The following is a 17,500-nucleotide window of genomic DNA, read 5'->3' as shown; positions in this document are numbered from 1 at the left end:
ATAATTTTTGGTGATTTTCTGCAGGCATAGCCCCAACTTTTCCAAGTTTCAATCTATGTTCATCCTTGCCATCCACGGCCACTGACAAACGGAAACTGTAAAACTAAATAAATACGCCTAAATATAGTCTTAAATAACAAAAATGGTCCATTATTTTTTTAATGCAGTTGATACGAAAAAGTTTTGGCCTTTTTAAAGATAGCAAAGCTACAGTTGTAGGCTTCGTAATATCTGATAGCAAAAGCGGGAAGTATCACGTTTCTTTATTTACTCATGAATATCTAGAAATGACGATCTAGAAATACTTTTATGGAATATTTTTTAAGCTTGGCCACCACAACTTGCATAAATATAACTACATGTACTACAACCTTAGTCTGTAACCATTTCTTCTGTCCCATTATTTCTCTGGAGAATGCCTATAAATCCAATATAAAGTTCTTCAGATCAAACAAAATCACATTGCAAGCATAATGTTTTTCTAACTTCTATATATAAAAAAAATACAGGGAGCCCCTTGTTCTTTGCCATTAATAAATCTAACTCTCGATCATATAAATTATGCCATGACCATCAAAAGTTGTCCACAAATGGCAAAGAGCTCCCATTATTCTTTGACGGTTGCTTTCACAATGCCAAAAAACATTCACTGAAAACAAGATTTGTTTAGTAAAAAAAAAACTTCAAAAGTCTTTATTATAAGATTTTTGGACAAAACTGTTTGCCACAGCAGTACTTACCCTATGGCAAGAAACCTCTGACTGGATTTCTTTTTTCAGGATCTGAAGAAAAGCGACTGTGTAAAACATTTTCAAGGGAGCGCCGGACAAAGAAAATGGGCAAAGCGATATCAGGTTTAAAAATGACAAAAGAAACTCAGTCTACCGGTTATCGTTTGCTTAGAAGTGACCCAGTCTTGACTGATGAGTTAGAAGAACCACCGGAATCAATCCAAGAAGAATTATCAACCGACGACAAAGCAGCTGCCACCGACAAATCTCCTTTGTGGAAAGCAGTAGTCAACTTAATGAGTGACATTGAGGGAACAGGCCTGCTCGCACTACCATATGTCATCGCTCAGAGTGGACTAGTGGCCATAGCAGCAATGGCAACCTTGCCATTTATCGCTTTCTACACTGGAGCAATCTTGATTGACTGCCTTTACGAAGAAAACGATGCTGGAGAAAGAGTTCGTGTCAGATCCAACTATAAACAACTGGGTGAAGCTTGCTCCCCTCGTTTTGGCGGTACCATAGTTTCCGCTATCCAGTTAGTAGAACTTTTTCTCCTGGCATCTTTGTACCTTGTATTGTTTGCCTCGCTTTCGAAAGGTATCTTTCCAGATTTGCCGCTGTCCGACAAAGTATGGATGCTTCTCGCAGCTGCGGTGAGTCTTCCAACTTTATTTGTGAAGAATCTATCGCAGGTTGCATGGATGAGTTTATTGAGTGTGATAGCTTTAATGGTAGCTGTAGTTTCTGTTTTAGCCTACGGAATAGCTCATGAATACTCATGGGCCCCAAGAGAAATCTTGGTGTGGAATATAGATGAAGTGCCCGTTTCGTTAGCAATTATTATCTTCAGTTATATATGCCACCCTGTTTTGCCAGGTGTTGAGGCAAGCATGGAAAACAAATCCAAATTTCGCACAATGCTTGCCCTTTCATACTTTTTCGTTGCTATCGTAAAAGTGGTTTTTTCAGTGTGTGCATTTTTATCTTTCAGTTCTAATATCCAAGATGTTATCGTAAACAGCCTTCCTGTTGGAGTTATCCGTAGCCTTGTAAACGCATTTTTACTTTTAAACGTAATTTTTTCATATCCTTTCTGTGTAATAACTTTGAGAATATCGCTATTTTAGGCCTCTATTTGAGGGAGGAGCAGAGGAGTTTTGAGCTTCTCTTCTTGTGCGCCTATCATTATTGAAAGTTAAGGTTAGTTGAATCTCACGCATCATTAAATAGTCGATTTGTTTATTACCACTCAATTTTGCCTTAACAGTTGTTTTGCAACAAATGAAGGCATTTCTACCTTTAAAACTGGTACATAAGATTCATGTTGCCGACACCTTTGGCAATCAATCAAAGAGCTGCCTTTTGGTCAATTTTTAATGGACGATGTCACTGTATGGGTGGCATCAGCACAAATTGTGACATCAATCTTTGTGCACCTTCTAATCTGGCTTTTTGCTAAAGTTTTCGTCGGTTCATGATCGAGGGAAGCTTTAACATAGCCAACTACTGTTAATTTAGCCATGCTACGGGCATGGTCACTTTGCAGTGACCATCAGAAACCTTATTAGTGATCACCCAATCCTTGCAAATTCATCGGGTATTAGTTTGGTGTATTATATGCTGCTGATTAGTTCTTAAATTTTTACACAATCCTTAGTCATTGAGTCGTTTTTACGCCCTAGATCAAAACTATGTCTATCGGGTCATCTTTAACTGAGGCTCCGTTTGTATGACGAAGGCCTGCCCCGGGTAGATGGAACACCCTCCCAACCGACTCGTCTTGATCGAGCGTTTACACAAGAAAAACTGTGACCTCTTTACCACTCTTGTCTTTATAGGCCGCGATCCTTTTGATCAGCGCCAGTGACCAAAAGAATCGCGGCCGTTGGGAACGACTGAATGCTCCTTTGCCCGAGCCAATAGTGCTCGCGCATGCTCTGATTGTCTAGTCTTGACCAGGTTGACCCGGCTGGGCGAGGCAAAGTGACGTTAGTATGGAGAAAAGGTGGCCCGGCTAGTTGGTTCGTCCAGGGCACCTTGGGTAGGCGAGTGACCCTTCTACACTAGAAACATTTTCTCCTTATAAACGGGGCCTGAGTCTCAGATTCTCGCAAGTAAGGCAGTTGCTCTTCAATATGGTTTCAGTTTAATGGGTTGGAAAAAAGAAACGAAATGGATTGAATTGACAGAGGTAGGCTATTTGGCGGGGTCTTTGATAATGTGTGGTTTAAAGAGTCATCCTTGAAAGAGAGAGACCTACAAGATAAATTGTGAATGTTGGAGGTTGTAAATAATGGTAATTGAACTGAAAGAGAGTTCAATTTGGTCTGAAATTATACGCACGATTTTAAAAAGGAAGCGCGCAGCACGAGTTCGATTTGAAATCACAAAACTAGTATGATTTCAGACCAAAATTGCACTACACGAAGTTTAATTACCGCCCTATTACAGCATTTTGAAATCGCAGAATTCAGTCAGTACCAAATTAAATTGATCTAGTAGTATTTTGATGAAAAGTGGAAGCAAAAAGGTTTTTACACTCATTTTGTGATCGAAACAAAAATGATGCGATGTAAGAGCAAAACTGTTGCGATTTGAAACAAAAATTATGCGGTTTAGAACATGAATGACACAATTTAGAACAGATGTGATTGAAAGCAAAAATAGTGCAATTCGTGAATAAATCACACTGCTGGGAACCAATAAGATTGCAGGGATCACCAGTGATTTCAGAATGGATGTAATAAAAACAAAAATTGTAAGCAATAGTGTATGATGAAAACCTACTCTTTCAATGTAACTCATTAATTAGATAGTTCCGATAATTGCGGGCAGAGCTCTTTAACCTTAATAAACGTACATTTAAAAAAAAACATGGCTTGCATTTATTCGACTGTGTGTGAATGAAATGTTTAATGTGGAATGTGTGTAAATTTATTTGTGTTTCTTTAGACTCCGCATTACTTTACTTGCTTTCAACGGGTATGAGACAGGTTTGTCAACTGGGAAAAATTTAATTCTCATGTTTTACGTTAAGGAGCTAGGAGGGAACTGCCAACACTAAAGAAAAAAGAATAACAAACACCGCATCACCCGCAAAAAAAAAAAAAAAAAAAACAAGATTAGGAAACACCGACATCGCAATATAATTTTTCTCCTATGATTAATCTAATCCATTAATTTTCATAAAGTTGGGAGAGGAGGATCTCGGAGCTGGTGTTGATTTTGTAGAGACTCAGACTGACGTCAAGATTCTAAGAACTCTGTTTCAATCATGCGGATATAACGAATGCATGGTGGCGTGTTACGAACTTACCAATTAGAATTTGTTTTTATGACGGTAGTTCTGGATCACCGCCCTTTTTCCGCGACGCAGCCGGTTATACACTCAGTGTTGTAGGCTCTATGACCTCGATGTTGTAGCCACTGACATTTACAGGATGAACTAACCACTAAAAACATAAAGTATAAAGAGAGTTTTTAATTCAAGTCTCAATGTTCTTAATGTTCCTCGTTTTAGTAACTACGGTCAAAAGATAACCATAATGCTCTCATTAAGGTATTATTGAAGGGCTGATTGCCCCATGTAAGAGAATTCAAAACAGTCTTGGATCCTGGATTCTACGTCGTGGATTCCAGATTCCAGGTACTGTATTCCAGTCTTTGTAAGTGGAACTTGGATTCTTGATTCCACTCAGTTGTAAGATTCCAGAGAGCTGTATTGCCGATTCCAAAGCCAAGGATTCCGGATTCTACAACCAAAAATTTCCCTGATTCTGGAATCCGGATTCCCTTACATTTGAGGGCGACGATAACTTTTCAGGGGCAGATCCAGGAATTTTTGATTGGGGGTAGGGGTCCAAACTTTGGTTCAGAAAGGACTGTTGAACTTTTTTGTGGCAAATTACCGTATTTATTCGATTAACCACTCTGGGCGCTTATTAAATGTTTGGACCTTGCAAGTGGGCACTTATTCGAGGTGGGTGCCCATTAACCTTTTCTGCCTTGAGGATGGGCACACTTATTCGAGGTAGGCGCTAATTCGAGGTTGGGTGCCTATTCGAATAAATACGGTACTTCTTCCCACAACCCTCACACCCCCTCTCACCAGTCGCGGTTACACGTTATAATTGGACACTTGAATTCTACGCGCAAAGGATGCACCCTTGGAACATCTTCCTCTTCTGCTTGGTAACAAAGATTGTACAGATTTGGTCAACATCAATGTCAAGGCCATGATGTAAGTGCATGAGTGCAAGTCCTGACAACCGCTCATCCGACATCCTATTTCTGAGATATGACTTGATTCGTCGCAAGCCAGATAATGAACACTCAGCTTAGGCAGAACCAACAGGAAGGGTACAACCAATTGTAAGCAAAACTCGTATGTTGGGATACATATCCTCCTCAGCAGATCATCTACACACTCGATTAGATTTTTAGCTGTAAAGTGGGTGTGCACCAAAAGTATTGCCATTCTTTTAACTCAGAAGGAAGAGAGGACGGTGTAGGTAAGTCATGTTGCCAAAATTGCAGCTTTCTTCTAAGTTACGAAAACTGTCATGCTTCACCAAAGCAGATGGAACCAAGGCAAACATTTCGGCTCCAGCCCTGTTGTCTTCGCTGAATCTTGAACTCATAATCTTCCAACAAATGATTTTTGAATATCCCTGGAGTTTAGTTTAGTGGCAAAATGCAACGCACGTTTCATTAAAAAACATCAGCCAGTTTAAAACTGTGATATACGTTCCCGTCGATGTAAGAATTTCAGTCGCAAACAAGCGTCAGGCCTGATAGGGTGGGTCCGGACTCCCGGACCCTCCCACAGGATCCGCCACAGCTTTTTTAAAGCATTCGAGAACATGGATAACAAACTGAAAGTGCGGGGTCAAATTTTACACGTTTAGAGTGTTACAACAGAATGAAATGGGCTTTGCAATTCAGTCAGTTTGCCGTGCGATATGTGATCAATGTACGTGAAATGTCTGTGGCTGCGGTCTAATAGAGAGCTCACCAGAATTTTTAAAAAGCATGAAAAATGTTGGTAAAACAATTAAAGGGTGTAACGTAGGGGCTCTAACAGAGGCTCTATGTTATCAACATCATAGTGTCGCGAGCATAAACGCCAGGCACGATCCAAATACATTCAGTTTCAGAAGACTGGATAGGAATGAGGTCCCCGCAGCACTGAAAGAAATTAATCCCCATAAAGCAACAGGATATGATATGTTACTTCCAAGAGTACTTAAAATGACAGCAGAACTGCTAGCAACACCACTGACTACTATATTTAATCAGGCTATTGAGAGGAGAGTGGATCCCGATTTATAAGAAGGAAGACCCCTTAGATAAAGTTAATTACAGACCAGTAACCGTGCTAACTGCGGTTGATAAAATCTTTGAGCAGCTAATATGCAAACAACTAAGTGAAAAGTTTGAGCCAATTTTCGATACCTTTTTGTCAGCTTACCGCAAACACTTCAGCTGCGAAACGACCTTGATACGCCTTACTGAAGATTGGAAGCATGCAGCAGACAAAGGGCATGCATCAGTGATATTATCCACGGACATGAGCAAAGCTTTTGACTCATTACATCCAAATTTGTTACTGACAAAGTTAAAAGCCTATGGGCTGTCTGACCCTGCTTTGGGATTAATGCGATCTTATTTTGATGATCGGGAAAACAGAACAAGAGTTGGCAACTACACAAGTGATTGGAAAGCTGTCAAACGAGGCTGCCCGCAAGGGTCATCCTTGGGACCGCTGTTGTGGAACGTGTATCAAAACGATTTATTCTACACTGGCCATCAGATCTACTGCTCCAATTTGAATCTGCACTCTGCTATAGATAGAATTAAGGAAGATGGGGAAGAGACATCGAGGTGGTATAAGACAAATTTTCTGCAAGGCAATTATAGCAAATACCAAGCAATGGCTATAGCAAGGGACACACAACAAATGGAGCTAGTGATTGATGATTGCAGAATTAACTTTACCGATGCATTCAAACTGCTAGGCATAATTATTGATAAGGACTTGAATTTCTCGCAGCATATATCAGAGGTCTGCATAAAAACCAGTAAAATGATTGCTGTTCTTCAAAGGCTAAAGAATCTGATCCCGATGAACGCCAAACTACGGATATATAAAACTGCAGTTTTACCCCATCTCACATACTGTAGCTTGGTGTGGCACTTTTGTCGAGCAAGCGACAGAAACAAGCTAGAGAGAATTAATGAGAGAGGACTACGTACAGTCTTCAAAGATCGAGTCTCTCCTTATGGTGACCTTCTTACACACGCTGGAATGACTAGTCTATATAACATGAGATTACAAGATATCGCTATCTTTATGTTCAAAATAAGGAATAGATTACTGCCTTACAACATCCTAGAACTCTTCTCGTCATCGCCTTCGAATTACAACCTGAGGAACTCGGACTTTCACGTTCAAAGGGTAAAAACTGTTAAATATGGAAAGCATTCCCTCAGATTTTTTGGGCCATTTTTATGGTCAAAATTGAGTATGAAGGACAGAAACGAGACCTCCTTAAGCAGGTTTAAAGCAAATATAAGGAGAAAAGATCTGAGCAAACTGGTTAGTGATAACGCATGCAAAGGGTGCCACCTGTGTGACTCATAATTCATAAACAGGAAATATCATAACTGGTAGAGTTGATATATTATGAAATTGTATATATAGTTTTTTCTTATTTATTACATAGGTGTATTTTCGAAGCATATTGAATATCGTGTATCTTTTAAGTCGTTTTTAGAATAGTTAAATCTTATTGGCTTATAGTATTATGTATATATATTTCTTATTAATAAGTTATTTAAGTAGTGTCCCCGATTAGTAGGCCTGAAGGCAAGCTAGAAGACTAGACACTTAAATAAAGTTGTTGATTGATTGATTGATTGTAATTGCTTGGCTAGTTTCTTAGTTTTGACGATCCCACGGTCTGTTTTACGACACAAAAACGGGTCAAATTTAAATTTACTTTTTGAAAGGACACCACCTGACAAATTCAACCAAAAATAACACAGCTATAAAGCAGGCATCATATAGTATAACCGATCGAATCTAACGGATTGCGATTTTAGAATATTATGTGCATGAATTTATGAAAGTCTTTCAAACACACCATGATAAATTTAAATGAGCTAATTAACATCTCTTTTTTAAGCCAAATCGACCTGAACGACTATTAGATATAGTCTCGCAACATCACTCATTTATTTTATAAAATAACATAAATCATTCTTGAATTTTTAGGTACTGTATTTTTGCGATTTACAACAACAACAACTTTATTCTTTGTACAAAAGAAAAGGCACCGGCAAATTAAAAGACTCAGTCGAGTTTGAAAATACCAAAAACAACTCGTTCCGCCAGCTGTGCGATGGAGATTGACTGTCAAGGTCTAGTGAACAGCATTTAAGTTTCAGAAGAGAAGATGACCGCTTGCATTTATCTTCGCTGTAGTTGATTATCATGTACATAAAGGTACAGCTTGCTTGATCATTGCATTAAGAGATTAAGACGTTACATATCTTAAGGACACCACCAAAACTAAAGGTAAGCTTTGTTACCCTGATCAATGAGCACCCAAGGCTACAAGAAATGTTTTCCTCTTTGGATCCTTGATCTTGAAGGAGGTCAACTACACAAAGATCATGAGTGTTTAACCCGAAAACGCGCTTAACCCTAATCCGAAGCGAGTCGGCTCAACCATAGTCAGTAAAATAAGCGCTTAACCCTAATCAATGAAAGTCGACCAATGCTACGTAATTCTGCAAATATTCCAGCAGCAAAACGTCACATACCCATAGGGAACGAAGCAGGAAACATTTTTTCTGCGTTTACAATTTCATAAAACTATTTCTTTTTTCCATGGCTCGCGGACCAAGCGATCAACATTGCTTGAATCTGCGACTTAAATGTATTGTGGTCTTTACCTATCCATATTATTTGAAAAGGGAAAACGTCGAAATGGCCCTTCTCAATAATGAATAATTATAAACGATGACTCCTGTGATGTTGGTTGTAATCAGTTAGCCATGAACATGACAAAGTTTAGCTGTTATCATTGAAGCATTGCCCCTACCTCTCCCCTTGTTAATAAGTAAACAGTACAACTTCTTACAAGAAATTGTTCTCAACATTCTCGCCTAAAAGAATGACGTTTATACCACTGAGCCAACGAGCTTGTTTATTAAGCTCACACGGATCATCGATTCGGTGCCCTTATTAGTTATAATTAAGGGCCAACGGCACGCAATTCTATGCCCTTAGGGTTAATCAATTATATATACCGCCTTGTCGGGGGAGGGGGGCGTGGTCAGAGGATTTTGAAGAGGGGAGGATAATAACAAATGACATTCTCGCTAACGAATGGTTTTTCTACTATAATATGGAGCCAACAAGCCTCTGGATATTCAGCTCACACACGTTGATGATCGGTTCGGTGCTTTCGTTAAGGTATCATTAAAGCTGATGACACGCAATAACTAAAAGCATTCGAAAAAAAGAATAATAAACTGAAGCTGTGCAGGCTAACAGTTTACACTCTGGCGTTTAGAGCGTTAGAACAGAATTTTGTGCAATTGTTAGTTTGCTGAGCGATAAGTAAAGTCCGTGGCTCACCAGAATTTTGATTGCTAATTATATTTAAAGCATATAACAAAGTTTGAAGAAACAATGCATGAAAGGATTTAATTGCTTGGTTAGTTTCTTCGTTTTGACTCAAATTGAGCCCGCAGCAAGATTTTAACAATCCCCCTCCCTCTTGCATTGTTTTATGTAATATGTGAAAAACTCGGGCCTCGCACTTCATCAAGGGTTCCAAACACCAAGCAACAGATGAAAGCACGTAGGCCTCGTGCTTTTATCTGTTTCGAAGGTTCATTAAAGGAAGAAACCTTGCCGTACAGATCAAATCAAACGGGTTGCGATTTTAGTATATTGATTAGTATACTAAAATCGCAATCCGTTTGATTGGATTTTTTTATCTGTTTGATAAGTGCATGAAAGTCTTTCAAGCGACACCATAAATTAGCCAAATCTATTTAAGAGTGTGTCCATGAGAAGACCAGGCAGAATCAGGCAGGGTGTGATAATGATCAAATCACCAATTTCGCTCAAACTCGGAACAAATGTTAGGTATCAGGAGTTAACTTATGTGACAGAATGTCAGGTCAAAATATTAAATTCCCTGGGAGATCCGGGCTCCCCCTGTAAAAATCGCCATTTTGCCCGTTTTATGCATAATTAATTAGCTAACTTAACGATGCCAGTGCAACAAACAGAAAAGCCACCCTGAACTTAAATGCACTGAGAGATAATCTGAGTTCATAAGACTTTAAGCACGTTATACTGTTTAAAGTCGCCGATTCGATTTCCTCCCTCTTAGCCCCCTTAGGTTGGGTCATCATTTCCAAGTTTTGAGTAAGTCGTAAAATTAGGGTATTTTATTCCCAAATATCTCTGATGAGCAACAGCTTATCTTTATAACTTTTGCATGAGTAGTTAAAGCCATCACTTAAGTTGAGGAAAAGATCATAAAAAATTTGGGCAATTCACTTTCTTCCATGTGTTGACATAAAGTGTTCATGTGACTGAACGACTTTTGCATATTTCATCAAAATTCAGGCCCTCACAATATTCGCGTGTTTGCCTTTGAATGAGGAGAAATCGAACAAAAAAACTCATCAGACAATGATTTAACATTAATAAGGGTTAAATCGTTGAAATTGTCGTGCAAGAAACTCTAACGATGATTTTTGATAGCTATATACGCGATCTTTTCAAGTAAAAACAACATACAAAGATTTAATTCACAGTTTTACTTACTTTAACAATTTCGCCCTAAAAACAATATAAACGGTCAATAAAATCCATGTACGTATCTCTTAGATGTCTCAACTGCTAGTTTGTGCACGCTTTGATTTGTTCCCCATGCCACCTTAGATGTCCAGTTAAGCGTAGTTCAGCGTCGTGACTCGCTGTACGACTAAAATTCCTTAGCCATCAGTTTACCCACCAAAATCCAAATCAAGTTGTTTTAGGAGAAAACAATACGAAAAGTAGAAAGCCGATCTTTAACCCATAATTTGAAAGAATTATTTCTGCCACTGTTGTAACTCAATTCACACGTTACAAACGTCCGCCATCTTTGACATTAACTAGAGCCCGCGTTTTTAAGCAGCGGTTGCCACCATACGAAAACATCGTATCGGGAGTGGAGTCAGGAGCCAGGAGCAAGGGGCGAGAGTCCAGTGAACAAAATTCAGTCGAAAATATGACTTTCCGACATTCTTTGAGATTATTTCTTTGTTATTTTATGCTAATAAATAATTTAGAATTCCAAATCTATTGGCAACTTTATTCAGGACCATGATTATAAATGATCCCATGTCTTCTCAAACTCGAAGATAGAAGTCGCTTTGTCTTCGTGTTTTGGAAAGAACTATTTTTTCTATTTTAGTTGCACGTGAAATAGCGGCGAAGTGAAGCCGGATCTTGCTGCAGACCAGTTCAAAGAGACAAATAAAGCGGGAGACACGTCCAGGTTGGCTTGCGACAAGAATCCCATTTTTTTTTCATACTGGAATCCCTTCTCCCTGGGGGAGTGGCCAAATTGCGTACAAATGTCCTACCCTGCTGGCACAAGATTTGACTGTCATAAACACTGAATTTTTTATCTAGCACGGTCTTTTGGGGGTCTTATAAAGCTTAACTGTAATGTTCCCATGTAGAATTCAAAATACACCACCCTTTCACATTGAGTTAGATATTTTTCTCAAACAACCGCTCCCATATGTTTAACACCCTAAATTTGGAAGAATTTTGCGTTTAATGAACCGATGACGTCAAAAGTACAGCCTTCTTGCAGGTCATGCACCGTTAATCGAGAAGACCTGGGGACGAGGTTGAGTTGTTTTGGTTGTGAAAGCAAAAATGGCGGACATTTCACTCGTTTCAATAGTAAGAACTAGGCGAAACAATAGCTAAAAACATGGCAAGAACAGCAATAGGACAACTCGAAGGAAGACATCTGCTATTTGGAGAATATTTGCGGAGCTGAACAACCCTAAACGTGCACTATCGAAGGTGAACTTAACATCGATGGAGGTAAGCATGTTTTAGCTACGTTTTTAAACTAGGAATTATTTTGAATTGAATAATAAAACAATTATTGAATTCGGCTTTCGTATCATATGAAGAATTATGGAGATCTCGGAGGGTGTCATCCGCCTCGGCCGGATAACACCTTCCTCGATCTCCTTAATTCTTCATAAGATACTCAGCTTCATTCATTAATTGTTAAGCAAGTAACGGCCAAGACACTCGATCTTATGCCCTTGGGCTACATTAATTATGTACACCGCCTTGTCACGGGAGGGGCGTGGTCAGAGGATTAGGAGATGAGGAGGATGCCAGTTTTTTTTTTTTAATTACTGCCTAAAAGATTAATAACTATTTGTAACATTATTGATTAACTATTACACAAGTGGAGGCCCTCATTTCTAGGTTCAAGTTATTGAACCGACCTGAGCTCTTATATTAGATACAGTCTCTCAACATTATTCATTTATTTCATAAACTTAACGTGTTTTGAAATCTAACATAAATCATTCTTGAATTTTTAGGTGCGGTATTAGCGCGAAATAGTATATTAAGTGCATAAAAATCTTTCAACACACCGTAAGTAAGCGAAATCTATCTTTCAAGGCAGATTGACCAAGACGCCTTCAGCGACTTATATAGTCTCTGAACATCACTCTGAATTCCGCATGGTATTTGTTTATTTTATAAAGATAAAGCTATTGTATCTAAGCGTAAATCAATTCTGGAGTTCGGGCGACATAACTTCAGGCGAGATCTCCTTCTTCGACTTGACGGTGGTAGCTGATTAGCTAGTCACTGCCATTAACACTGCCTACCTTGCAGTTCGCGACCCCTCGATCCCTCCCTATCTTGGTCATCCAGCGTCGCTTATCTCAGGAAAAAAACTCTCAAAGCGAGTTGCTGTTCTGGCTCGCTTAAAACTTCCCACCAGTTAAATATCGCATCATTCGAGCCTAAATCACCCCGAGACCATCAAACAAAAAATTTATAATAACTGAATAAATAAAGTGAAATGAAAATACGTGGGAAATTAATTGGTTAGTTCGTGATGAACAGATAGAAAGAAAAGTACATCTGTATCTAAACATATTTACGATAACCAACACTATAAAGACAAATGGAATGGGTGGAAGATTCGCCACAGCCCCATGCCAATTTTAGTTTGCCAATCAAAAACCAATTACGTATACTCACACATGCAACTAAATTCATCAAAAGTTCGTTGTTAACAGCTTCATGTCTAGAGTCATTTGTACCCAAGAGGTTTAGGAGCTGATAAATGACTTAGTCTATGCTAAGCCTTTTAGCTTTTTTTAAGCCTTGGTAGGGATTCCCTTAAAATGGCACCAATTCCTCTCCTTTAAAGCGGGAAAATAGCGTCACGAGGATATTTGCTGTTTGAGGTCAATTCTGTACTGAAACATTACTTTATTCGTGTTGTCCAAAAAAAGCATGTGTAGAGTTATGAAAACGATCTAAAACTATTTCCATCAGGGAACAATATCTATAATAATAATTTTTTTGGTGATTTTCTGCAGGCACAGCCAACTTTTTCAAGTTTCAATCCATTTCCATCCTTGACATCCGTGGAAAAAGACAAAAGGAAACAGTTTCAAGGCCTAAATATAGTTTTAAATAACAAAAATGGACCATTATTTTTAAGAATTCAGTTGATACGAAGAAAGTTTTGGCCTTTATAAAAATGATAGCAAGGCTACAGTTGTAGGCTTCGTAATATCTGATAGCAACGTATCACGTTTCTTTATTTACTCATGAATATCTAGAAATGATGATCTTGAAATACTTTTGTGGAGTATTTTTTAAGCTTGGCCACCACAACTTGCATAAATATAACTACATGTACTACAGCCTGTAACCATTTCTTCTGTCCCATTATTTCTCTGGAGCCATGCCTACTCAATCCAATATAAAAGTTCTTCAGATCAAGCAAAATAACATTGCAAGCATATGTTTTTCTACCTTTTATACATAAAAAAAATACAGGGAGTCCCTTGTTGCCATTAATAAATCTAACTGTTGATCATATAAATTATGCCTGACCATTAAAAGTTGTCCACAAATGGCAAAGAGCTCCCATTATTCTTTGACAGTCAGCTTTCACAATGCTAAAAAACATTCACTGAAAACAAGATTTGTTAGTAAAAAAAAATCTACAAAAGTCTTTAATTTTTTTTGGACCAAACTGGTAAAGCGATGATATTTGCAACAGCAGTACCCTATGGCAAGAAACCTCTGACTTTATTTCTTTTTTCAGGCTCTGAAGAAAAGCGACTGTGTAAAACATTTTCAAGGGTGCGCCGGACAAAAAAGGGGCAAAGAGATGTCAGGTTTAAAAATGAAGAAAGAAACTCATTCCACCGGTTACCATTTGCTTAGAAGTGATCCAGTCTTGGCTGATGAGTTAGAAGAACCACCGGAATCAATCCAAGAAGAAGAATCAGCCGAAGACAAAGCAGCTGCCACCGACAAGTCTCCTCTCTGGAAAGCAGTAGTCAACTTGATGAGTACCATTGAGGGAACAGGCCTGCTCGCACTACCATATGTCATAGCTCAGAGTGGACTAGTGGCCATAGCAGCAATGGCAGTTGTGCCATTTATCGCTTTCTACACTGGAGCAATCTTGATTGACTGCCTTTACGAAAAAAACGATGATGGAGAAAGAGTGCGTGTCAGATCCAACTACAAACAGCTGGGTGAAGCTTTCTCGCCTCGTTTTGGCGGTACCATAGTTTCCGCTATCCAGTTAGTGGAACTTTTTCTCCTGGCATCTTTGTACCTTGTATTATTTGCCTCGCTTTCGAGAGGTATCTTTCCAGATTTGCCGCTGTCCGACAAAGTATGGATGCTTCTCGCAGCTGCGGTGAGTCTTCCAACTTTATTTGTGAAGAATCTCTCGCAGGTTGCATGGATGAGTTTATTGAGTGTGATAGCTTTAATGGTAGCAGTAGTTGCTGTTTTAGCTTACGGAATAGCTCATGAATACTCATGGGCCCCAAGGGAAATCTTGGTGTGGAATATAGATAAAGTGCCCGTTTCGTTTGCAATCATTATCTTCAGTTATATATGCCACCCTGTTTTGCCAGGTGTTGAGGCAAGCATGGAAAACAAATCCAAATATCGCACAATGCTTGCCCTTTCATACCTTTTCGTTGCTATCGTAAAAGTGGTTTTTTCAGTGTGTGCATTTTTATCTTTCAGTTCTAATATCCAAGATGTTATCGTAAACAGCCTTCCTATGGGAGTTATACGTACCCTTGTAAACGCATTTTTACTTTTAAACGTAATTTTTTCATATCCTTTCTGTGTAATAACGATAATGCAAACAATCGAAGAATCAGTCTCCCCCGATTCGTTCTCTTGCAAGATACCGGATTTTGTTTGTTTTATTGGCATCCGAGTTTCAACCAGTTTCTTAACCCTACTTCCAGCAATTCTAATCCCACATTTTGCGCTATTTATGGCGTTTATTTCAAGTTTAACGGGATCTGCCATTGCGTTTATTTTACCAGTAATTTTCCACCTCGTCATAAAACAACACGAACTAAAACTATACCATTATATTTTTGATATATCAGTTTTAATTTTCGGTTTCCTTGTTGCTGCACTTGGCTTGGTTTACAGTGGGAAATCTCTTTTTGAGGATTTGTTCCATCATCATTCAAATAAGTAATTATAAAATAAGTTTGAGAATATCGCTATTTTAATTTATGCCTCCATTTAAGGGAGGAGCAGAGGAGTTTGAGCCTCTCTACTTGTGTGCCTATTATTATTGAAAGCTAAAGTTAGTTGAATCTCACGCATCATTAAGTAGTCGATTTGTTTATTATCACTCAATTTTGCCTTAACAGTTGTTTTGCAACAAATGAAGGCATTCCTACCTTAGGATGGATGCTTTAAAACTGGTACATAAGATTCATGTTACCGAAACCTTTGGAAATAAATCAGAGAGCTGCCTTTTGGTCAATTTTTAATGGACGGCATCAGCATAAATTGTGACATAAATCTTTGTGCACCTTTTAATCTGGCTTTTTGCTAAAGTTTTCGTCGGTTCATGATCAGGGGTAGCTTTAACATAGCCAACTGCTGTTAATTTAGCCATGCTACGGGCATGGTCACTTTAAATTGACCAGAAACCTTATTAGTGATCACCCAATCCTTGCAAATTCATCGGTATTAGTTTGGTGTGCTATATGCTGCTGATTAGTTGTTAGATTTTTACACAATCGATAGACATTGAGTCGTTTTTACACCGTAGATCAAACCTATGTTTTAACTGAGGCCCCGTTTGAATGAAGAAGGCCTGCCCAGGGTAGATGGAACACCCTCCCAACCGACTCAACTTGAGCGGGCGTTTATACAAGAAAAAAGGTGACCTCTTTGCCATTCTCGTCTTCATAGGCCGCGATTCTTTTGATCAGCGCCAGTGACGAAAAGAATCGCCGCCGTTGGGAACGACTGAATGCTCCTTTGCCCAAGCCAATATAGTGCTCGCGCATGCTCTGATTGTCTAGTCTTGGTTGACCCGGCTGGGCGAGGCAAAGTGACGTTAGTATGGAGAAAAGGTGACCCGGCTAGTTGGTTCGTCCAGGGCACCTTGGATAGGCGAGTGACCCTTCTACACTGGAAACATTTTCTCCTTATAAACGGGGCCTGAGTCTCAGATTCTTGCAAGTAAGGCAGTTGCTCTTCAAAATGGTGTCAGTTTTATGGGTTGGAAAAAAGAAACGAAATGGATTGAATTGACACAGGTAGGCTATTTGGCGGGGTCTTTGATAATGTGTGGTTTAAAGAGTCATCCTTGAAAGAGAGAGACCTACAAGATAAATTGTGAATGTTGGAGGTTGTAAAAAATGGTATTTTAACTGAGCGAGAGTTCAATTTGGTCTGAAATTATACGCACGATTTTAAAATCGGAGCGCGCAGCGCGAGTTCGATTTGAAATCACAAAACTAGTATGATTTCAGACCAAGATTGCACTACACGAAGTTTAATTACCGCCCTATTACAGCATTTTGAAATCGCAGAATTCAGTCAGTACCAAATTAAATTGATCTAGTAGTCGCAACCTTAATAAACGTACATTTAAAAAAAACATGGCTTGCATTTATTCGACTGTGTGTGAATGAAATGTTTAATGTGGAATGTGTGTAAATATATTTGTGTTTCTTTAGACTCCGCATCACTTTACTTGCTTTCAACGGGTATGAGACAGGTTTGTCAACTGGGAAAAATTTAATTATCATGTTTTACGTTAAGGAGCTAGGAGGGAACTGCCAACACTACAGAAAAAAAAATAACAAACACCGCATCACCCGCAAACAAAAACAGGATGAGGACAGCGACATCGCAATATAATTTTTGTCCTATGATTAATCTAATCCATTAATTTTCATAAAATTGGGAGAGGAGGATCTCGGAGCTGGTGCTGATTTTGTAGAGACTCAGACTGATCTCAAGATTCCACGAACTCTGTTTCAGTCATGCAGATATAACGAATGCATGGTGGCGTGTTACGAACTTACCAACTAGAATTTGTTTTTATGACGGTAGTTCCGTTTATGCACTCTGTTGTAGGCTCAATGACCTCGATGTTGCAGCCATTGACATTTACAGG

The 17,500-nt window shown here is 38.9% G+C and overlaps 2 protein-coding genes across 2 annotated transcripts in view; both read left to right on the top strand.

Moving 5' to 3' along the window:
* The window catches only part of LOC140925089 (vesicular inhibitory amino acid transporter-like), a 24,318-nt gene extending 8,762 nt beyond the window's left edge, over window positions 1-15,556 (top strand). The window contains exon 2 of the mRNA XM_073375039.1: window positions 14,141-15,556. Coding sequence (XP_073231140.1) covers window positions 14,207-15,556 — 1,350 coding nt within the window. The 5' untranslated portion in view covers window positions 14,141-14,206. The remainder of the gene's footprint in view (window positions 1-14,140) is intronic.
* Window positions 863-1,861, top strand: LOC140925090 (vesicular inhibitory amino acid transporter-like). Its single transcript, XM_073375040.1, has one exon. The coding sequence runs from the start codon at window positions 863-865 to the stop codon at window positions 1,859-1,861; it is 999 nt and encodes a 332-aa protein (XP_073231141.1).
* Window positions 15,557-17,500: the final 1,944 nt, after the last annotated feature.

The sequence above is a fragment of the Porites lutea genome, chromosome 14, assembly GCF_958299795.1.
Source record: "Porites lutea chromosome 14, jaPorLute2.1, whole genome shotgun sequence".
NCBI lineage: Eukaryota > Metazoa > Cnidaria > Anthozoa > Scleractinia > Poritidae > Porites > Porites lutea.
Note: the sequence above shows the minus strand (reverse complement) of the source record. Positions and strands in the feature narration are given on the sequence as shown.

Coding starts and splice junctions, on each gene's coding strand:
- LOC140925090 (XM_073375040.1), top strand. CDS start 863: ATGACAAAAGAAACTCAGTCTACCGGTTATCGTTTGCTTAGAAGTGAC.